General features: G+C 40.0%; 1 protein-coding gene across 1 annotated transcript in view; it reads left to right on the top strand.

The window, feature by feature from the left end:
• Positions 1-24,139, top strand: part of LOC112117076 (growth factor receptor-bound protein 10) — a 193,279-nt gene that overhangs the window by 76,254 nt on the left and 92,886 nt on the right. Inside the window, exon 3 of the mRNA XM_026654111.1 lies at positions 9,247-9,340. Within this exon, the coding sequence (XP_026509896.1) occupies positions 9,247-9,340 (94 nt within the window). The remainder of the gene's footprint in view (positions 1-9,246; positions 9,341-24,139) is intronic.

Below are 24,139 nucleotides of genomic sequence, written 5' to 3'. Positions count from 1 at the left end.
AATATTGTTCTGTTCATTTATGAGAAATATGGTGTTAAAGTCTAGATACCAGAAAACCTATTCCCACCAGAATAATATTCATATGGGAATTGATGGTTCCCACAATAAATACAGCAACTTTTCCTCAGGAGAGTCCATATTAAGTTAAAGCCAACAACATGAAGGGCCCTTGTCCACAAAGTCATCTTGTCAAGCACTGAGCCTGCTAAGAAGGCTAATCTTGTACATCGTTGGCCTGAAACTGGCTAGACTCCATACAAGGAAGTTGTAGAGCTTCTCCTTTTATACTTTCTGCGAGAACACTTTAAAAGTCTGTACACCAAATCCAAGATTCGTAGTACCTGCCCTCTGCTCACAGTCTTACTGCAGAACTATTGGCAGTGATGCCGGGTGGAGAGATGATTGAGTAGCCTATTCTGCATCACAATAGCTCCAAGGTTCCTAACCCAACCAGTCTGTAAAAGATTGTCTCTTAAATCTGCCCTCAGCTTATTGTGCCAGCTTTTTTTAAAAAACACAAGTTAGAACTTTTGAAGAAACTTCCCCAGTGTACATAGGCCTCGGAGTGTTGGCAGGCTGATTTTGTTGCTGATTTGCATCCCAGGTGTCAGGGTAGAAGAGACTCGTTTCATACCTGCAACCCTTGAACTCTCAGAAGGAAATACAACTGGATTGAATCCTTAAAGTCTGACACTACCTAAGAAGCCAGGACTGTTTGAAAAAACTTGCTGTATCTGTTGTATATCAAAGCTTTCTAAGCAAAGGCCTAGCACTTCCCTATACTACATTTAATGAGAAATTTGAAAAACAGCAATGTAATAAAACTCCTACATGTTCTGTCACTGCACAGGCATCATCCAATGCAATATTTGACATGGGGAGGGTAACTACTGTTGGTAATACTTTAGTGATTCTGCGTATTGTTTTTAGCTAACCTGCAAATAATTGTATGCTATTAAACTTCAAATTTCGCTCAGTCCATGTTCATGGACAACTGCGAATAATATCCCACAGTTTGACTGATCTTTTTAACAGAGTACTATGGAAACCTACTTTGGCTTACCTGATATGTTTCTTGTAATAGCAAAGCTCAGATTTCCCCCATTCTGTTGACCTGTTGGCTGTTAAGCTTTTCTGTCTGGGAAAAATGGTTCTCTTCAGTAACTTTTTTTTTTTTTCCAGAGCCAATTGTAATAGTTTGGAATTGGCAATAGTTTATAGCTTTGGAAGTTACCTCACTGGCAGGCTCTTGGAGATGGAGCCTATCTCTGTGTCTGACTTGCAACTAAGTAGAGTCTGAAAAAGCATTCCTAAGATCTGTTGGTCCTCCTCAAACATGAAACAAAACTTCCATTTAAGCACATACTTTCCTACTTACTGAAAAACATGTACCAAAACCCATGGAGTTTCATAATGGAACTTTCCTCCAGTCAACTGCCTTTTGTGAGAAATGGAATAGACCCTAGCTTACTGAGTTAAAGCTAGTGCACCAGAAAATAAACAGCGCTTCCTTTCTATAAATGCCTCCTACCTGGAGTCATTTCTAGCAAACACTAATCTTCATGGAGCATCTTGCATTCTCAGTTTTTTATATTGCAAAATTTTATTTTGCTTTTAAACTGTCTCAATCCGGGCAGCCACTGTGGTTTTTAGACTCGTTAAATATAGAATGAGGCTTTTAAAACTTCTGAGTCTGTCAGTTGTACTCTTTACAGAATTATTCAAAGATGGTAACCTTGAGGTGTCACATATCTTCTACCATAGCATGCTGTAGCCTCAGCCACCAAGCACAAACTATAGATTTGATTTGGCTTGTTGGTGTTTTGTGGTTTTCTTGTTTTTGTAGACTTGTAAGGCATCTTGATTCTTTGACAGCTGGGTTTTTGTGGATCAGATTAACTGACAGGAGTTCCATTTGGAGTAATCCTACTCAGTTTTAGGGATGTTACAATGCTGGATGCCCTTATTGCAAAAAATACCACAAAGCTGAATCTATAATGATACTGTACTTGTGCCTCCAAAGCACAAGGGTAAAATTTTTCAGCTGCTACAGTATATTCGCTTGTGAGTTAGTTGAGGGAAAACTGTATTTCAATTTGTAGCATACTGTTCTTACTAAATTCTAGATTATTTAAGAGTCTGCATACTTGAGAAACTTTCTAATCCACTTTTAACTAGAACAGTTTTTCCGGAAACTGATTTGAAAGACAACTTTTTGTAAATGAGAGAGATTTACTGTTCCTGGTAGTACCTTCTGGGATAAAAGAGTGCTCTCACTGCAGCAGTCAAAGTTCAGCGTAGTACCAGAATGAAAACAAATCACTTAACTTTCTTAATGTTCCATAAAGCAAATCTGATCCTTCCTCTTGCCACTGGTGAAAATCGGTCTTTTCAGTTCAACCATATAGAGTATAAATCTGATACCATATTGTCACTTTCAGTTTCTATAGGATGCTCTTACCAAGAAATGCTTCATGAGTGGGGGGATAGGAATGGTAACACTATTCAAGGCATTTGGATATATAGGATCCAGGTGCCACCATTGCAGGTGAGGATTTAGGATTTGAGCTTGTCCAACACCCCCTCCCCAACTCTCTTGCTGGACTGAATTTTTCTGTCAAGGGGTTTCCATCCTTCGAGCTTCACTCGAATGCTATTTTAACTAAACAATCCAGTGTTGGTTTATTTGGCCCAGGCCTCTAGGGTTCTGACCAGCAATTATTATAGTATGTACTGTAAAGGCAGACCACTTCAATCTCCTGGGATTTGAGCTTATTTTAGTACAATGTCTGTGTTTTGGCAGTTTTAAAAAGGGGTTTTAAAGTTATTGGGTGTCAAAACTCTGAACAAGAATGTAAAAATTCTGCGTTGAACCTTGCTTGTTTGACCGAGTACGCTCACTCTTGCGGTTGGTTCTCAGTCAGATGACAAAACAATTTAGAGGCAGGAAAACTACTTACAGGATATTGAGTTGCAAGGTTAGTCTTGCAATGCATTTTTAAGCTAGTGCGGGAGCTCCTTACAATTAAGCTAAAATCCACCTTGGGATCATCTGCTGGGTATGCAAAGCCTTCAGTTTTTTTTCTTGGCATTCCATCTTTCATAAAATGCAAAGAGCTGGGCCATGGAGAAATGAGGCTGATGGATGCCCGGAACGGAAACTAGGGAGGAGAGTGAAGTAATATGAATTGTGAAGAAAGAAACCTGAAACCTCTAGATGAGAATCCATATATTTGGATGTTTTTGTGATCCTGAGCTTTGGCAGACCCCTTCCTTCCCCACAGCCCTATCTCTGAGTAGCAGTTCTACCCTTTCTTGGGAATCCCTGTTGCCTGTGAACTCAAATAGTTTTTCATGGCCTAGGGCATCTGCTATTGGGTAAGCCCAGAGTATATTGTGCTAAACAGATTGCCAGTTGGTGCTTGGTAAGGGGCCTTGGGCTCCTCGACAGCTGTGCATGTTCTCCAATAGCTTTAAAAACCTTTCCAGGAAGGAACATGTTAATCAAACACTGACCCAAACCTTGTGATTTTGATTTGGGACTGGGCTTAGGTTTGGGTCGGCTTATGATAGCCCTCATTGTGGGGAAACTGGCTTGAACTCCCCAAATAGAAATACAGTGCTATGTCTTGAGTAAATTCAATAGCTCTTTGTATTGTTCAGGTATTGGAGCACCAGCTCGCTGAGCAGTCAACAGGAAAATCTGCTCTCACTTGGTTAACCACACGTCTATATGAGAGTCAATCTCTTTGATAGCAGTGAAGGTCAAAAGCTACAGATGAACAGATAGGAGCAAGTTAACATAGAATGTGAAACTGTAGTTGGACCCACCTGAAATCTGACATTTAACATACAAATCTAGCTGTACAATTGATTTGGTGGGGATGGCTTAAAGAGGAAGGTTTTTGTTGGGTTTTTTACTCCTCCTATTTACCTACTTCACGCAGCAGAAATGAATTGTTCTTGTTAGTGTAAACATTGCGCACAGTTCACTGTCCCTCATCAACTTGCATGCAGAAGCTCCTTGATCTGGAAAGTAAAGAATAGTACAAAGTGGTCTTCAGAAGACCCTATTTCTGTTTGTCTTTAAAGCTAACATAATACGCCTATTACCTACTTGACACACCAGGGTAATGTAATAGGACTACATCAAAGGTGAGTGTGGGAGCAGATATGGTGGTTTCAAAGCTATTTGGATTGGTTATTTCTCCTTTCTGCCAATCCATTTGATCATAGGGTTAGTCCAAGGGATTAGCAATGCTTTATGAAAGGAGTATGGGGGGAAAATAACCTAGTCTACCTTGCAACGGGATAGCTATTCCATGGAAACTATAGTATGCAAAAATATAATATAAACTGGAGGGAACTGTAATTTTCTTTTCTTTAGCTTATTAAAGCTGTTGCCTCTTAATATCCATCGTTATTTGCAATTTAAGTCATTATGGAATAGGAACTGTAACACTTGAAACCACAGAAAGTGATTTAAAGAAACAATGTATGCAGACAGCGCAGCTAGTAATGAGTAAGGTTGACTGATCCTCTGTTTGAAATGTCTGATTTAATTTTTTTCTTTTGATAACAGAAATTGTTGCCATGCTAGCCCAGATAGCTAGTCATTTTAGTAGTTTAAAATTGGATAACTAGTATAACGCCATAAAGTACTTGATAATTCTAGAGTGTCAGATAATCCCAGATTTTGGCTGTTAATGTACTGAGGATATTGTCTTTGCCTCTGACTGCCCTGTTAAAGTATGATACAGGCGCTGCATTATTTCATGCAATATTGAAGTTTGCAAAATGGCATCGAAATCTAATCTGTTAAGTCTGTTTTGTTTGTCTTCACAAAATGCTAACTGCTGTAGGAGACACTATTAAAAATAAACATTGCTTCATACACTTCCAGTAGTCCCACTAGTCACTTGATTAATCAACCTTAGAGTCACAGATGCCGTATGACATGCAAAATACCTCATGCAAGTAAGTTTATAGGGGCTGATGCCTAAGCTAGCTTCTAAAAATACTATTGTCGTTTGATATTGTAATAAGTCAAGTCAGAGAGCATATTTTACTTTCAGGATGAAAGCACTTACTTGGTAGAGGGGAGAGGAATAAAAATAGGTAGAAAACATGTGATTTATTGTAAGTGTGGATTGAGCTGGGGGAAGGAATGATGGAAGAAAGCAGGTGTCTAACTTGTTGACAAACTTTGTGTGTAGGTTGCACAAAACAATAAAACTTCTTTGGCTGTACAGTGACTTGGAACAATTATATAACCTTTAACCTTGTTCCAGTGTCCAGTCTGATTTTTACTGCAGGTGGCAACATGCCATTGTTTGTCTTTGATCAATTTACATAAATAGATCCTGGAGGGTCATGTGAAACTATCATGAGCTTTTTAAAAACGGCACAGTAGTTACCTTTTCTCTGCTGCCTGCATTGCTTTAACAGGTGGTGTGGTTTATGAAAGTCTGTCACTTTACTGTGTATTGCCCTGGCTTTAAATACCTTAAGGAAATCCTTGCCCAGGGCATAGTTTCATGAGAAAAATGTGGAACCAACGTTTTTATAGAAGATACAGGTAGAATTGTCCAGTATTGAAGCAAACTAGGACATCTGCAAAGACACAGTCACTGTACATCTCCAGTGATTGAAACCTCTACTTCTGATAAATTTTACTGTAACTTTAAGTTGGAGTCGATGAGGAAGGCTTGTGGTTTAAACACCTTCCTGAAGAACTGAAAGGTTGCCTCAGAGAGGATGGCATTTCTTTCTCTAAGTCAGTGGAAATTATTTTTAAGCTTATTTAAGTGCTAAGTTACAGGCTTTCAGCCAACCCCAGGCCACAGCTTTTTGATCTTCTACAGTAAAACTTTTCCATCTAGTACTGTAGGGGATTCAAAGATAAAAAGACCCTCTGTGTACAGCTATTGTATTTTGTAACCACATTGTATTGTATTTGTCTCCTTTCTAGCAGACATTTTACTTGGTTTTTGGTGGGACAATAAAAACACTTTAAGGCCTACTTGCAAATAAAATGACTTCTGGTGTAACTACCTTTCCTTGTTTGGTTTCTCAACTGCTGTACTAGTTAAGCATGTGAGCTTCATGATGGGAAGACTATCTGCGGTTAAACGCAGATATGCCATCTGAACTTAAATTGTTGCATGGGAACTAGAATTAGCACCCTTGTACTTCTTGAAACATGACCTCTGCTATTTCAGAAGACTCTTAAGCTGTCAATATTTTATGTTCTTGCCATGCTGAGCCAGTTCTCGGGGTACCCAGGACTGAGAGCTACCTTTTTATCCCCTGCCCCAACAAGAGGGAGTCTTGCACATGGTAGCTTGGTGTTACCTTCCTAACACCATCAGTCTGTTAGTCAGTCATGCAGTCTCTCCTGGGTTATGTCAGCCCTGTCTTTGCCTTGCAGGTTAACAAAAAGTGCATCCCAGTCCCCGAGTCCCTTTAAAGTGTTCCCCTGCGATATCCAGCCTCTGACACTTGGCTACTCAGAAATCCCAGGTCTTCTGCTCTCAAAGGTGCAGTGGACCCCAGTTTGCCAATTCGACCTTAAGGCACTGCACTTATGAGCACTTATAACACAAAGAAGGTTTATTTAAAATAATCTAGAGAAGCCATTAGAAACAAGAGAATGTGATGGAAACAAATGGTTGCAATACAAAACAAAATCATAAAATGCAAATTAGGGCCTACACTTTTATAGGTATCTTTTCTATCCAATAAAAGCAGGTTTCCACCGCCAAAATTCAGTCTGTTGCAGAACTGGCTGGCTTCCCAGGAACCTCCAGTTTTTCATGAAACACTCCCGCCCAACAAGATGTCTCCTCAGTGAACGGATGCAGAGTGCCTCTCCCCACCCTGTGATATACTGAAAATGAGTCTTTTGTCTTTATTCACAGGCAGGGCGATCCCCTGTCTGTTACAATGTTCCTTTTTTACCTCCAAGTGATTCTGATTGTTTGCAGCTGTCTTTGATGGTTTTCCATTGAATGTGCTGGGATGGAGCAAGGGTAGACAATTGAGCCTTGCATTACCTTACTGGGGAGTAGTGACAACTACCTCCCACTTGAATGGGCCCTCACCAAGACTTATGGTTTCCTGGTGTCTATGCCTGACTTACGGGGTCTTGGAGTTAGTTTTCAGTATGGTTACATGTTCCTTAAATATTAACCATGTGCACATCTCACAATGATTAGGAGTACTGGTAAGTTACAAGTTTTCAGTAGACACCTCACATGCTACCCTTCATGGATAAATACCGTGAAAGTGTTGTATTGATTGTAATGAGTTTGCCTGTTGGCAACAGTCTCTCACATGCATCTAGCCACCTGCTGAAAATTGAAGTCTGATATTCTGTGGGGTGGAACACACACTAGAGTTCTGGCTGTCATTACACTGCACAGTATGGAAGATCATTCTGCTTTATTCTCTGTCTGAGATGCTTAGCGCTTAAGCCTGGTCCAGTACTGGGTTTGGAATAGCTGAGTTGCAGTTAATTTCAGGTTTGAGTTCTTGGCTCAAACTCCTTTAAGGATAGCTTCAGGGGTTTCTGCATTAATATAAGATAATTTGTCTGTCTTACCCTACCTTCAGAGCCCCCCCCACCTCCCAAAGATACAATGCTAAGGTTTTTTGGCAATAGCCATGATCTCTTCTTTCATACAAGTAGAAAGGAAAACTACATGCATTGCAGTGAAAGCACCACCATTCTAAAAGCACTACACATTACATTAGTTAATTACACTGAAGTGTTAAAATAGAAGGATTAACAAGTGCTGAAAAGAGAAGGGTAAATAGGATTTCATGTCAGCAGGAAACTTCTTGTGGTTTTAGGATGAGACTATGGCCTGGTCTACACTGGGGGGGAGAGGGGGATCGATCTAAGATACGCAACTTCAGCTACGAGAATAGCGTAGCTGAAGTCGACGTATATTAGATAGACTTAGAACCACTTACTTCGCGTCCTTGCGGCACGGGATCGACAGCCGCCGCTGCCCCGTCGACTTTGCTTCTGCCTCTTGCCGAGCTGGAGTTCAGCAGTCGACGGGAGAGCGATCGGGGATCGATTTATCGCGTCTACACTACACGCGATATATTGATCCCGATAGATTGATCGCTACCCGCCGATCCGGCGGGTAGTGTAGACGTACCCTAAGAGAGAACTAGTTTGAATTCAAAATAAGGTAGCACAAGTGGCACAAGAAATGTCACGGGAAGATTAGCAGAAAAGATGGAAGGTCTGGGTGTATATGTATGGCCAGTATGAAGGCGTGGATGTCAAGATCTTAACTTGTACTGTATCATTTTGTAGGGTTTGGAATATTATACAACTAGATAGATAGGGATATTTTAAAACTTCACTTTTACATGTAAAACTTCAATAGAAAACTATTCTATGAAGCCGTTAGCATTTCTTGAGTTGTCAACATCTATAAACTTGTGAATTGATAGATTTCATACATACTGACTTTAAGTCTTTCAAGCAGCAAGTCTGAGACTTTCTAATATTAACTGGCACTGAGTTAGAAACAGCCTCTGTTAGAAACAGCCTTTAAGGAGGCATGGACTAAATTCTTGTCATGAGCTATAGACCATTCTCACCCTGGAATACTAGAATGTAAATTAACTCTCAATCTGGAATGTTTCAACAAACTAGAAATGTTAGGTGTTTACACATTGATAAAATGGTTCAGGTGAAATATGAATCTACTCTAATTTCCCTTCAAATGCTGACTTTGGTAAACCAAATGAAGTTAATCCTGTTTTTTTGATTCCCCCGTTTTCCTGCTCCCTGCAAGTCTTGGTTTTAGGCAGAAGTACAGAAGGCTTACAAGAAGTTATGATATTTTTTGACCCAGTGAAAGCATTAAAGCTTTTCAAGCCTGATCTTGTGAGTTTGCCAAAATAGAGAACTGGAATAATATCTGGACTTTTGGATGAATATCTAAACTGAACCTCTTATTCCGTTAGGGTTTGCTACCGTTAGGGTTTGCTACTGAATCTGTTTGTCTGGACTGTTCTGGTTAATGAACTATAAATCCTAAACCACAGTTCTTGGAATTAGGATTCACAGCTTTGTCATCTATAAGAACTTTATAGCGCAACCCAATGAAGAAAACTTTCTTCAGCTCTTTTATATCAAATTGCCTTAGCTCCCAGGATCTTAGATTATGGAGAATACAAAATGCATATTTTGATCAGATTTTCTGCTGTTTGTGTTTTTAGGATAACGTAGATCAGACTTCAGCTCACACTCGGAGAGATCTGGTGGAACCAGGATTCCAAGAACCATCTAATCGCATCTCTTTAAATCACCAAGGTAAGGAATGGGGTGGAATTACGTCTGGTCAAGATGCTGGGAAGGGAACCCTAGAAGTGTATGTTCTGAAGTATTTGTTTCTGCACCTGGTAATGTGAAAGTTGAAAACGTTTAATTGTTTATATCCTCCTCTTTGCAAACTGCTTCGTGAGCTATGAATGAAGACGACCAGGAGATCCTTTAGTGATATAGTTTCTCCATTTGTGCAGCTGCTTTAAGTTTTTCACCAAAACAGGTTTTTTAATTACTAAAACGCCTGTAATACTGTATTACAAATCTAGTTTGAAAGCTATTCCTTGTCAGGACCTAGCTTCAGAGTACTCATTCTTCTGGAAGAGTTGATACATATAGATTGGCAAGAGGAGTGACATCCTTACCTGCTTTGTGTGTTCTATATCAACTCTTACAGGAAAAGGAGAACCCTGAATTCATGTCATAATGCCTAAACAAAAGTGAAATTTTTCATATAGCTTGAGTAATTATTTCCCTTATGAAAAGTCCCATAACCGCTTTATTTCTTGTCCCTATTAATGAGGTTAGTTGTGACATTTGAGAGCTCCTGGAGTATAACCTGGATCGGGCCCCCATGGGGTTAGCGTTTAGACAAATACATAGACCTTGTCATAGACAGTTGGGTTCTATAAAAACTTTATACATCTCTATAGCACTTAAACACTGTGTATTTCCTATGGAGTGATTCAAACTCCAAGAAAAAGGATAGTTTACATTCTGTAGGATTTTTTTCTATAACAGTATCCATATATTAATTATGGCAGGGCTCACATTAGTTGCATTAGTTTAATGCAGCCGTTAACCTTGACACAGTCAATACAATAATAAGGCACCATTAACAATGTGCAACAGGATTAAGTTAACTTTTCTAAAAAATGCTGGAAATTTAGTTTCTCTGTTTATTTGTCAAGATCAGCAAGATTTGAATTCCATGATTTGCAAACCTCCCAGACTACTTAAGTTTTCAAAAGTAGTTTACGTTCTTGAATTCTTTTACAATCTGAGCCTACCCACAAACAGATATCCTGGACACTGTATGCACTTCGTATTTCTGCATGACTGTGCAGGCACGCAACATTCCATTTTTTGTTCACCTCAGACTGCCTTACCCACACTCTAACTAAAGCTTCCTTGTCCCATCGAAAGCCCTTGACAGACTTGATTTAAATGGCATTCTTTGAAGCCATCAGTAGATTTCCTTCTTTGTAACCAGATGTAGGACTTCTTCCAAAAAGTTACTGTCTTCTCAGACACATGCCACGGAATTAGAATGTAAACCTGTTGATGCTTAATAGTGCTCATTGAGATAGAGTTAGGATCTTGATTATGTTGAAGACCTGGGAAGCCTCACTTTCTGATGCCAGAAGTCCTTTTCCTAGGTCAAGAAGCCTCCTGATATTCTTAATAGATAAACACTTTTTTCCCCCCCTCCACCCCGCATCCACTCCTGTTTTCCTAATGTGGATTTAATATAATCTAATTCAAGTGAATATATAACACTAGTGTGATGACATTGGGAGTACCATCAATAAATCAATCCTGATTTGTCTTGGGTATAGCTTAGTCACCTTCCTTCATGATACTAATTATGATTCTCAGAACCATCGTCACTGTGTGCCCATGCATAATGTACACTCGCTCCTTGGCCTTAACCTTCTGAGATTTCTTGGAAATCATGTTCAAAGTGATCTACTCTCTATGTGCGACAGCACTTGAAATAGTTTGTCCCACATAACTGGTATGTTGGAAGCCTGCGAGTGGTTCAGCAAAAGTATTCAATATTTCTGCTTTGGCATTATGCTATCCGAAAAGGCCCATACATGGGCTCTATTTAGATATTCACAAATTGTAACTTGTGTTCGTCATTGTTATGTACCTTCATTGTGCTCCAGCAAATTAAGGATTCAGATCTCTGGGTACACTCTGCAGTAATTCCAGTTATCGCCTCTCCTTTGTTACTCTCAGTAATCACATGAAGACTTATTTGGCACCTGATATTTCTCTGCCTGAACTACTTTGAGTCCTGCAAACTACTCCGACGTATTTAACAATTGTGGTTAAATGGAATGTGTTCCATAATGTCAGTGGCTGCTCTAAGGGACACTTGAACAATAAGGCCAATATTTGATATAATTAATAATATGCTATCAATGAGTAAGTAAAGGCCAATTTTGTTGGACCCAAAAACAGTGTTCCTTATTCTGCAGCAGATGAATAGAAACTGTCAAGTCGTGTCTCAAATCCACTTCTCAGTTTTCTGCTAAAACTGAAATAATCAGGGTAAATATAGCTGGTATTTAGTTTGCAAGTGAACTTGAATGCTAACATGGATACATATTGTAATCATACTGTTTGTATAGGGAGCATGGACTGAGCAAAGGACTAGGAACCAGAAATGTCAGCATTCTAATCCTGACTCTCCCACAGATTGTGTGGCCTCTGACATTTCATTTAACTGCTGCTGCTCCTCCCCCTTTTTACAGTGGAAAAATAACCTAGCTTAATGCTTTTATAGCACTACGAAAATGTAAACAACTGTTAATGCTAAATTACTATGTCGAGTTACATGCTGGTTCTCTCTGGTATTATGACCTGCTCATACACGACTCTACAAACCTATGAAAAGTGCACTCTTCTCCAGTAACTGTAGAGCAAAAGTCCTTCAACACTGAACAGGTTCTGAGCTTGTTGGAATTCTTAGACAAAATGTTTGTATCATAAAATGCTCACTTGTGAAAACTGAAATATTGCGTGGGAATGTACCAGTTTTGAGAAGCTTTCATTAGGAAAGGTTTCTTAGGTCCAGGGTGGAATTTCTGGTCACAACCAGAGAGAGCATGAGCCTGGTGGTACAGGCACTCACTACAATGTGGGAGACCTAGCTTCAGGTCTCTACTCTGCCTGATTCACACCAGGTACTTGAACTTCTCTCACCTACCACCAGCAGTACATGTACCACAGTTTGGGAAATCACGCTTTAGCAACTCTTTAACCTGAGCAGAAGTTCTGAAGGAATTTGGCCTCTTTAGATCTGGATGAACTATTTTAGATAGTGCTGCATTTCACAAAATTAGACAACTAATATACAACAAAACTTTCAGCATCCCATATTTGTTATGCTATTGTATATGCCCACTCATTGCCATTTCATGTTTGACCCCAATGAAAGTTAGGTTCTCTGAATGCAGCAGACTTAACAGTTTCTATCAATCATTAGTTTACCAGCTGCTCATAAACTACAACCCCTCCTCTCTTTTATAAGTGAACAGCTTTGGTACAAGTGCTTCCAGTTCTAAATCATGCTTTCTTCCCATGGCCTGTACTCTGCTGAGGAATCTGAATCTCTTCTATTCCCTGTAAGCTGGAAAAAGAGGGCACAAGTGAGAGCTTTATCTGAGGGCTGAGAAACCCTTGCCAAATGTATCTACCTAAATAAGCTCTTTCATACTACAGACATTCCAAGTACTTGTTTGCAGCCGAATCATCCTTCCACAGAGACAGCCATTTCTTTTTTTAAAAAAGGCTAAACATTTGAGGGTGAGGTAGGGGAATTGGGAGTACATTCCCTCAAGTTAAGGAGTCTTGCAACTTGCAGTTCTTGTATACAATTATTTTTACAATAGCTATAAAAATAGTATTTTTGTTATTTCCAATACACTTTTCTGGTATGAGTCACTTCCATGAGCAACAAGTACTTTGGACTGAAACCATTGTTTGATATTAATACTGAATGATCCCTCCATTTAAAGGTAAAGCATACAAGTACAGTCCTCAGACAACATGAATTGGGGAGTATTTTCCTGTACCTCTGAAAACTTGTGTGACGTGCCATAGCCCTTAGAGATTTTGTAAGATTGAAGCCATTGAGAATAAAGAAATAAGAGACATCAACAAACGGTGTAAAATTTGAAGACATGGAAAAGGCTGAAATGCTCATGCTCTGTTTCAGTATTCAGGAAGCAGAATATTGTTTGAAAAAATGATTCAGTTCTGGGAAATCATAACAAAAATAGAAGATGGGGTAAAAAACCAAGCATTGAAATTATATGGTGTTTATTGAAGGGTTATTAAGGAAAGTGACAAAGTATATCAGAACAGTTATTTACCATCTTTAAAACCACGAGGAGAAAAGAGGAAGTAATAGCATGATTAGACTGGGTCAACTAAAGTTGCACTTTTTTGGGGGGAGCGGGGGAAATGGTCAAAGGAAGATTTGAGAAAACGGCAGGCCACTTAACCGTATCTCAGTTCCACATAAAAATAAGAGCAATATTCAATATTTTTCACTTGCATAGTGTGGTATGTATGCTGAAGGATAGCAGTCTGTTCACTGCCCAACGGCAAAGGGTGCAGAAGGAGAGAGCGAGGGCAATTGTAGCTAAGAGTGCTTCGGTGAAAATCTCATCACAATGTCATTTATGGGGTCTTTTACTAGACCCACCAGAAATTTTTATATTTTGACATTTTTGTCTTGATCCCCAATGAGGGTGAAAAGTCAAAACAGCAAAACCTTTTGTGGAACAAAAAGTTCTGAGAAGCATTGATTTGGAAATGTCAAAATATTTTGGGTAGATAGCAGTCTGCCTCTGCTGTGCCTCATGGGAGTTGTAGTGGGAGGGAGCCTCATGCTCATGTTCCCCCCAGTAGTCTGACCAGATAGCCCAGCCGACATTTCCCCTCTCCCTCTGGTTGTGCTGCTAGAGAGGGGTGCCGCAGAAGTTAGTCTACCCTTCCCACTAGGATGTTCATGAAGTTATTCATGCTATTTATCAAGCTTAGCTATACTGCCCAGCAAAGAGAGGTGGCTCACCATGTGGAAGATAATGGAAATGTGCAGCAGGCTCCCAGTACAAATCAATTGAATGAATGAATCTTTCAAACTTCAGCAGGGTTAAACCCTTAAGCTTGTGCCGCTACTGTTTCTATTCCCTTTTATTTGCACTTCAGCCTCCTTATGAAAGCTCAATTGTTTTTCTAGAAAATCATTAAGTAGTGTCAAACCCATCACTAGGGGACGGTTGAAGGTGGTGGTTATCATTTTATAATGCATTGTATTTATACCTCCCAGTTACTTTTTTTGAGAGGTCTCACAACTACTTACTATTCAGTGTTTAGTAGTTGAACGCAAATAAGCAGCACTTGATTGTAACTTCTTAAAAATAAATAAATAACGTATTAGGTAAACTACTAGCATATTCTTCAGGTACAAACTGTCAAATTCTTCTTGCTGCCTATACAGATGTATTACAACCCCTTTTTCTTAGCACGCATATACAATTTTCCTCTTCAGAGACTATTTCTGCTCTGCTGTAAAGTCTAAAATTCTGTATGTCACAGGAGTTCTTTACTTTCCTATTCAAAACTAGAATGAACAGTGCTATACCTCACGCCATAGCCAGATTATGTTTTATTAGCAGACAACAGAGTGTGATATGACTAGTCCTTAGGTCTTCCTTGTTCACATTAGAAGATCTTGCCTGAGTTAAAGTGATGTAGATGCTGGTTTTAAGCATATAAACAATCAATTTTCTAGATTTCCAAAGAGCGCTCACAGTCATTGAACTCTATTCTTAGGGCAGATTCCCAATTTAAATTCACAAGTTAATAGCAAAAATATGACTTTTGTAGGCTCAATAGTGTCTAGAGATAACAAAAACTCCCCTGCCCGCATACCATGTAGATCCATAAAATCCACTCTAGTTGACTATTTTGTGTGCTGCTTTAATGACTGGCATAGACATAGTCTGAGTGGTACTTGCTAATCCCCCTTCTCCAGCATTCCTATTCCAATTTAATCTAAATAGCTTTAGTTAGGGCTCATATGCCAGTATGGCCTATTCCTTGTGTGTCCCTCCTCCCCCAAGCTTTGATTGGCTTACTTCCACAAATCTCTGACTTGCTGCCCACAGTGGTGACTTCTATATTTTTCTTTGGCAGCCAATGAGTGTGCCTAGTAATTATCAACACTCTGGATTGTCTTTCACTGCAGTACTGGGAAAACACCAGTGTCATCAGGATGTGCTATTATCAGAACTCAAGCCTGCTTTGTGGAGGTACAAATAAGTCCTGAATTTAAAAAGTAGAATGAAAAAGCAGTACATAAATTGAGTGGTCAGTAGGAGACATTCCCATTGGTACTGAAGAAATCAATGCCAAAAGCAGCCAGATTTCCATGAGTCTTTGCACAATGCCAACAGCATTTATATAACTTACTGCAACTATCAGTGCAAAAAAGGTTTACTGTAATTGCATGTGAAGGTGAGCCTCTACTTCCCAACTAACTTCTTATAGTACCTTCCACCTTATTTCAGATAAATCCGTTCTTATTACTTTGTGTCTAATCTTGTTATCTTTATTACTTCCAGGGTACAGTATATAACAGCTTGCATGGAGGTTTGGCCTTCTCCTTAGTTTATATGGCCACTTTCTAAACCCATTGACTGAGATATCTGCTTAAAACAAGAACTGAACAAAGAAGAGAATGTGCTATTTTTAGTTTAGAGAAAAAAAAATCTGGTCCCAGAGGTTTGAATCAAATTACAGGAGGAACAAATTGACCAGTAATTGAGTTAACTGGAAAATTCTGTACATAAGGCTGCTAGTGATTTGAAAAGAGAAGAAACAGACCAGAAGCCATTTAGTGTGCACGTGGGTGGGTGTTTTTTCTACTTATTTTCCCCAGCTGACCAGCTATCCTTTTGGGCATCTATTCTTATCTAGATACATTTTTACTAAGTGGAAACTCTCAACATGAGGGAATCAGCCCCCCATAACTTTATGATAAGAACTGTGATCCTCATCCTGCAAACATTTCAGCACATGCATAATTCTACTCTTGTGACTTAAGTAAAGAAGCATGTGTGCTCAGTGTTTGCAGGCAAGAGAACCAAATCTGACTGTAATCCAGCAGTGTTAAATCTGAATTTTTATAATCCTGCTTCAGGACAGGGAAGGGACCTCAAGAGGTCATCTGTGTTCCAGCCCCACATTTCTATGTTTGTATTAAGAGGTAAGGTCTTTAGGGCAGAGACCATCTTTCATGGTTGTACAGAGCTTAGCACAAGGGCGGGTGCCTTTAGGCAACTCAATAATGTAAATAAAAATAATCTTTAAATCACCCTTTTAAAACGAGCCAAAAGTTGGAAAGTGCTAAAATTTCGTGTGTGTGTGTGTGTGTGTGTGTGTGTGTGTGAGAGTGAGAGATCTTATTCAATGACCTAGAGAAAGAACGGGTTCTGAAAACTTCTAAGAGCTACCATCATATTTGTAATGGACCCTGGAGGCATATTGAAGGGGAAATGACTTCTGATGCTCAATGTTTGTGAAGAAGACAGGCGCTGGAGCTGGTCCACTTAACTTTGGACCAACCTCTTTAGTAAGCTGGAACTATTTAAACTCAAGACAGCTGAGAAAGTATCAGTTTGTATTTAAGTGTTTCATGGCAGGTTTTGGCTCAAAAGGAGACAAACTGTTGATTTGAAGAATATATTTTTATCTCCAGTTTCTCTACTAAGGTTCATAAGGTCCTTTGGCCAGCACCGCTTCCCACCGCCCTAGGTCTAGGCAAACCGCGGCCAGTGGGAGCTGCGATCGGCCGAACCTGCCGACACGGCAGGTAAACAAACTGGCCCGGCCCGCCAGGGTGCTTATCCTGGCGAGCCGCGTGCCAGAGGTTGCCAACCCCTGCTCTAGTGGGGTCCCTTCAAACTTTTTATCATACAGGTGGGAAGCAAATGAGAATCTCTTAATTCGGGATCATAGGTAACTGAACATTTACATCTTGCTGCCTAGTTTTTTTCCTGACTCCCATTTCCATGTATGGGCAGCTAATACTCTTACTCTGGTCATCCTCTTGCATCAGCTCTCCATGTATAGGTTGTCAAAGTATGTGCTCTCTATACAAATGTACCTTCTGTTGTCACACAGCTGTATGTGTGTGTCTTAGATTCAGCGCATCCTCTAGTTATCGCACATGCATCTGCCAAATGAAATACCACAACTTAATTTGTTTTATTTAAACGGTGTCGAGTGTGGTGCTGCTAGGTGCATAATGCATCAGTCATTTATTTAGGAGTATAGGAATTCCATTCAATGAGTGCGTATCTCCTAATGATCTAAACAATGCAATTGGTGCACTTTGATAGATACTATAACTCTCTTCTGCACTGACTGTGACACCCATTCCCAACAGCAGAACTGGCAATTTATGTTTGTGCATCTGCTCTGGTTGTGATGCCAGTCTTGCATTGCTTGGAACAGCCATTTCCCCTCATATGTCAGATATAAAATCAGGTCTAACACCACTGGTCTTCCTAGTTTTCTAACGGGAGGAATAGAATAGAAATAGCACTTGGCATGTGTAGGGGTAGGTACCATAGATTAGTTAAGAGGTGGTGTCTGATTCTCTTCCCTCCCTCCCTCCAACCCCCAAGGGGAAATCTCTGGAGATACGTGTCTTTGAAATATCATTCATTATTATGGAAACCTCTCAAAAGCAAGTAATCTCTACAGCCTTTAAAATACATCTTGTCATGTATGACGAGTCAAGCTCTTCACCTCAGTCTCCAACTTCAGACTTCTCATGTAAATTCAGCATCCCATGGAACCATTGCTAACCTTGCCGCTCTGGTATTAAGAAGATAGTTCTGCCTTTAAATTAAGCTGATGGTAAAAACCTGAAGAGGATCAAATTCTGATGCTTTTGTGTTGCCAAAGTAGAATATTAAATAAAAATATGGTTTTATTGGCTAGTAAAATCAACCCCTAAACTGTAAACCTAATTGATCCACTCTAGTAGGAAAAACTGAGTTTATGATAGCCTACGTTTTATATTGTTTTTTCTAGCCTGTTGTATTGGTCTCTTAGGGCATGTCTACACTTACCTCCGAAGCAATTGATCGAGCAGGGGTCGATTTTATCACGTCTAGTGAAGACGCGATAAATCGACTGCCGAGCGCTCTCCCATCGACTCCGGCACTCCACCGAAGCGAGAGGCGCAGGTGGAGTTGACGGGGGAGTGTCAGCAGTCAACTTACCGCAGTGAAGACACCGCGGTAAGTAGATCTAAGTACGTTGACTTCAGCTATGTGAATAACGTAGCTGAAGTTGCATAACTTAGATCGATTTCCTCCCACCCAACCCCCCAGCGTAGACCAGGCCCTACTTACTGTCACTAAGGTAACACTTCAGCAAGCATGCCATCCCCAGTAGTAGTCTCAAGTATCAAATGTCTTTTACCTGAGTTGAGCTTTACTGGGGTTCTCTTTGATGTTTCCTCTGTAAATGAACTGATCCATAATCTACTACTGGTGGTGTATCGCCACTACCTGTGTAATGAGTTAGAAGTCTGCATCATCCTTTTCCTTCTTGTGCAATAGCACATGAACTACTTGGACAGTAGAAACTTAATTAGCCTTAGGGGAGGAATTGGGGTTCCAAGTTGTACTGTCCCTTCTCTGCTTCATGGAGTTAACAGCCCTCAACTTGAGTTGTGCAGACCATAATATCTGACCCTTCTCTCCTTAGTTTAATCAATTTAAGTTAATTAAGAGCTCTTGGTATGGGCTCACAAGTTGGCTGGAAGAATGTTATTAGGATTCTGTGACAGTTGTTAACCTTTTTTCACTCATTTCAATGCTGAATTTGTGCCAAATGTCAAGACCCTAGCTCAGTGGACAAATGGAAATTAATATGGTCAGCCAGGGACTTGTTGCTAACATTTATATTACACTTCATAGGTAAGGCTCAGCACTGTGAGTCAGGTGCCCTGGATTATTTGCTCTGCCACACACCTCCTGTCCCTCCTGGGGCTCTGCTTATTTTCCCCCAGTAAGCGTATGTCTGCCCTTTGAACTGGGGTCATGATTCCCACCTTGAGGAGACACACTCCCACTAGATCTCACTGAACTAGTACACTAAAAATAGAGTGTAGCTATGGCAGTGCAAACTGTGGGAGGAGATAGATTGCCTCCCCGAGAACCAAGCTGGGACCTTAGATACATACGTGGGCTGGCTAGCCCATCCACCCTTCCCCCGCTGGTGTTCCATAGAATGTAGCTGTCTTTAGCACTGTAACAGGATGAGAGCTAGCACTAGTATGGGATAGCTCAGTGGTTTGAGCATTGGCCTGTTAAAGCCAGGGTTGTGAGTTCAATCCTTGAAGGGTCCATTTAGGGATCTGGGGCAAATATCTCCTAGCTCAAAGTGTAGACACACCCTTAGTGATTGACACCTCAGATATATTTAAGTAACTTCAGGGGTTTGAGAGCCTTTTTGGAGGTGCTATAATTAAATGTCAGACTGCTGCTGTGGGCAATTAAATTATCTTGGGACTAAAATCACTTTTAGAGTTGGAAAGTTGTTTCTCTGTGTCAGAGCTGGCGCTAGGTATAAGGAGTCTAAGCAATTGCTTAGGGCCGCGAACAACTCCAGGAGGCTCCCTATTCTCTTTTTTTTTTAGTGTGTGTTGTGTGGGTCGGGCCCCCCCAAAGATTCCTGCTTAGTGCCTGCAATGGGTTCGCACCGCCTCTGCTCTGTGTAGACTTTTCACCTTTTACTGGAGGGGGTTATTCATTCAAGACCCTGCTGTCTGCCTCTTTAGCCCTGTTTCCCAACTCCAGATATTGAGGTACCTGCAAAACTTCAATATGAAATATGAAAGACAGTTGTTTTGGTGCAAGAGGGTGTATATTTATATTTTGTAACAATTCTTAATGCACTTCTCTATCTTATTGCTTGCTATGCTGTTTGGTTTTTAATCCTGTCTCAGCTTTGTTAAACCTTATTTTAAAAGAGAAAATTACAGTGTCGCTGCATGGGGGAATACTTAAAATGGGCAAGAGAACCATCATCTGATATTGACTACAGACAAAGCATTCTAGCATTAATCTAGTCTCCGGTTACTAATTGCACAAAGCCAAGCTCCTTGCTCTTTCACAAATGAACATCTTGGGAGAAATGCAGATACTCTGCCTATGCATCAGTTTTCCAACTTAAAGGGTTACTGTCAATTTAAATAGCTCAGACAGAAGTCTGATTTTTAACTAGTAGTGGTATGTGGTTTGAGGAGGACGATATCTTCTTCTTAATCTGTTGATTTACTTTGATGAAACTGAAAATACCATCAAGTGCCAACTTTAACTGTACTTTCAAACCTCTTAGTGTGGATCTTGCACAAGGGGAACACAAATACTTTCAAAAGAAAACTTGGTTGTAAGTGATAAAAATTGGCATGAAGAATCAAGAGTAGGTATCATGCCTGAAACTATTACTACTATTACTTTTGCATTCTTTAAACTACCTAAATTATAGATTCTCAGTATCTTTTTAGGTCTCCTAATCCTCCTGTGAATTTTAGTAATTTGTATACCAGAACTTCATTTGTCTCCCAAATAAAATCACTGAACATCTTTAGATACAGAGATAAGTCACTGCCACCTCCTTTCAAACAAGGCTGTACTGATTTGTGTTCTGTCTCTGATCAGCTATACACCTTTGATCTCTCTGATGATGGCAGGTAGTTTCTAATAGCTGACATTATGCAGCCCTCTCATCTGCAAACAGTTTAGCTTGTCAGGTGTTCAGTTTTTTTTTTTTTTTTTTTTTTAACTGCTAAGGATGTTTTGTTATGGAAACGGAATATTCACAATGCTAGCTAGTGCTCTGTATCCCACACCCAAGCTAAGACTGTCACAGGTGGAAACAAATGATGTCCTAATCCATTGACTTCTTCATTTGAGCACTTACATGTAGACTTTTTATCTTCCTTGACCTTCAGGGTTACATTCTTGGTCTCTATCAAAATAGCCAGAAGGGTGGAGAACAGTCTGCACTGCCCTTGGTTTCTTTCCATTGTTTGCCATAAAGATAGGAATTAATTGTTAGGATACTTTTATCTTTTGCCCTCCATTGCCTCCAGGTAGAACAAAAAATAAATTATTTCTATAACCAGCTCCTAAACAAAAGCTTTCTGGATACAGCTGAATGGGATGTGTGTGTTGCTACCTGTTTTAAAAAATAAAAATAAAAAGCAATTGAGAGGTCTGTAACTGGAGTGTTAGGGAACAAAGCTGTGTGATATCCCATGCAGTGAATTTACAATTTTATGTGATTATATGCTCCATTTCAAGTCATTGCAGGCCTCTTAGTGTTTCAGCATTTTAGGTTGACTGGCTGCTTAAATTGCTTGCATATCTAAATTACAGAAGTGATCATAAATCCTAAACAAATGTTGGTTTGGTGTTTAGTAACTGAATGGGTTTTAAAAATTGGCTGACACTATTACAGAAAATGTAGGTTAAGCTGTCTGGCAAAGTATAGAATTAGTTTAAGATCTTAATATTCTATTCTACATAATAGCACAATTTTTTAGGAGGTTAATCTCGAAGACCAGAAGTGTCAAATTAATCAGAGAATCATAGAACTGTAGGGCTGGAAGGGATCTTGAAAGGTCAACAGGTCCAGCCCCCTTGCGTTGAGGCATGACCAAGTATACCAGACACCCCCCTTCCCCCTGACAGGTGTTTGTCCAACCTATTCTTTAAAACCTTCGAAGACAGCGATTCAGCAACATCCCTTGGAAGCCTATTCTAGTGATTAACTATAGTTAGAAAAAATTTCCTTGCTGCAGATTAAGCACATTACTTCTTGTCTTGTCTCTAGTGGACAACTGATCACTGTCCTCTTTATAACACCCTTAATATATTTGAAGACTGTTATTAGGTTCCTTCTTCCCCCTGTCCTCCCCCCGCCCCTGTCATCTTGTCTTGTTCTGAACATGCATACTTTTTTTTTTTTTTTTTTTAACCTTTCCTCATTGGTCAGATAAATCTTTTAACATTTTTGTTGCTCTTCTCTGGACTCTCTCCAATTTGCGCACACCTTGCCTAAAGTGTGATGCCCAGAACTGGGCATAGTGCTCCAGCTGAGGTCTCATCGGTGCTGAGTAGAGTGGGACAATTATCTCCCATGTTTTACATATGGCACTTCTGTTAATACACCCCAGAATATTAGCCTTTTTTGTAGCTGCATCATGTTGATTCATATTCCATTTACTAGAACCCCTAGATCCTTTTCAGCAGGATTACTGCCTTACCAGTTATTCCCCATTTTGCAGTTGTGTTTTGATTTTTTTTTTTCCTTCCTAAAATGTAGTACTTTGCATTTGTCTCTACTAAAGTGAGATATACCTATCTCGTAGAACTGGAAGGGACCTTCACAGCAGAACCAAGTACTGTCCCTCAGACAGATTTTTGCCCCAGATCCCTGAATGACCCCCTCATGGATTTGAACTCATAACCCTGGGTTTAGTGAGGTAGGGGGAAGAGGGAGGGGAGGGATAGCTCAGTGGTTTGAGCATTGGCCTGCTAAACCCAGGGTTGTGAGCTCAGTCTTTGAGGGGGCCATTTTGGGATCTGGGGCAAAAATCTGTCTGGGGATTGGTCCTGCTTTGAGCAGGAGGTTGGACTAGATGACCTCCTGAGGTCCCTTCCAACCCTGATATTCTATGATTCTAAGTGCCTCTGTTTAGTTTTAGACCAACTCTCCAATTTGTCAAGGTCCTTTTCAATTCAAATCCTGTCCTCCAAAGAGCTAACAGCCCCTCCCAAGGCAAATTTTATAAGTATACTCTACACTTGTTATCCAGGACATTAATGAAAATATTGAATAGTTCCGGATGCAGAAGAGACCCCTGCAGAACCGCACTAGATACATTTCCCACCTATCCCCCACTTTGACAGCAAATCACTGATAACTACTCTTTGAGAATGTTCTTTCAACCAGTTATACCCTCACTTTACTGTGAGTGCAAAACATCTTCTGGTTGATAGGGAAGTTACTAATTCAAACATTGTTAAAGCTCAGAATTTTTTCTTACAAATAGCTTTTTAATCATCTAAAGAATCTAACTACTTGTGCTAAATGACTGGGAAACCATTGCAGACTATGGAACTTTATGAATTTGCAAGTAAGCAAACATAATTCCTTTTTTAAAAATGAAACAACCAACTGTCACAATGGGTACTCATTGATCAATTCTGATCAGTGGAGCCTAACATTTATTATGTCATAGTATACTAATGTGCTGTGGCGGAATTAGGTAACTGGATGTCACTGCAATACGCTACTGGCAAACTTCAGAGAAGTTGGGCCAGTGTGAATATAGGTTTTGCATACTGGCAAAATTGCACATAACAATTTGGGTTTTTTCTTTGTGTATTTAAAAAAAAAAAAAAACCTAGGAAATTACATACAGAGAGCTACGTTTAAAAGAATGTTATGATTGCAAGTCAAGGACTCAAGTTAGGAAATGCTGGAATTAAAATTGACACAGGCAGCATTAAATTCTGCCCCCTCTTGCATGTGACTGATAATATAGCGTTGGATTGCACTGTTGCACTCTAGCTACACAGACTAGTGCCTAATCCAAACACAAGATAGACAGTGCTCATTGTACTAATTGGTTGTGTAGCAAATTAGGCTGCTGTCTGTAGGATTCCCCCTTCATTTGCTCTGGAAGGTGGATGATGAACCACCAAATGATCCTACCTAAGGCAGTTTAATGCCACCCAGGAGAACTGGGTTCTATCTCTGGCTCTTTGTGATTCTGAGCAAGTCACGTAAACAGAAATCTTTGAAGATGTTCACTAATTACAGGATCCTCACTCTCTGAATGCCCACTTTGAAGGAGCCTGGTTTTCAGAAGGGCTGAGCACCCTAAACCCCATCTGAGGTCAGAGGGAACTGCAAATGCTCACTACCTCTGGCAATAAGGCATTATGGCCTAGA

Source organism: Terrapene carolina, unplaced genomic scaffold, assembly GCF_002925995.2.
Source record: "Terrapene carolina triunguis isolate 2854851 unplaced genomic scaffold, T_m_triunguis-2.0 Scaffold180, whole genome shotgun sequence".
Taxonomy (NCBI): Eukaryota; Metazoa; Chordata; order Testudines; family Emydidae; genus Terrapene; species Terrapene triunguis.
Note: the sequence above shows the minus strand (reverse complement) of the source record. Positions and strands in the feature narration are given on the sequence as shown.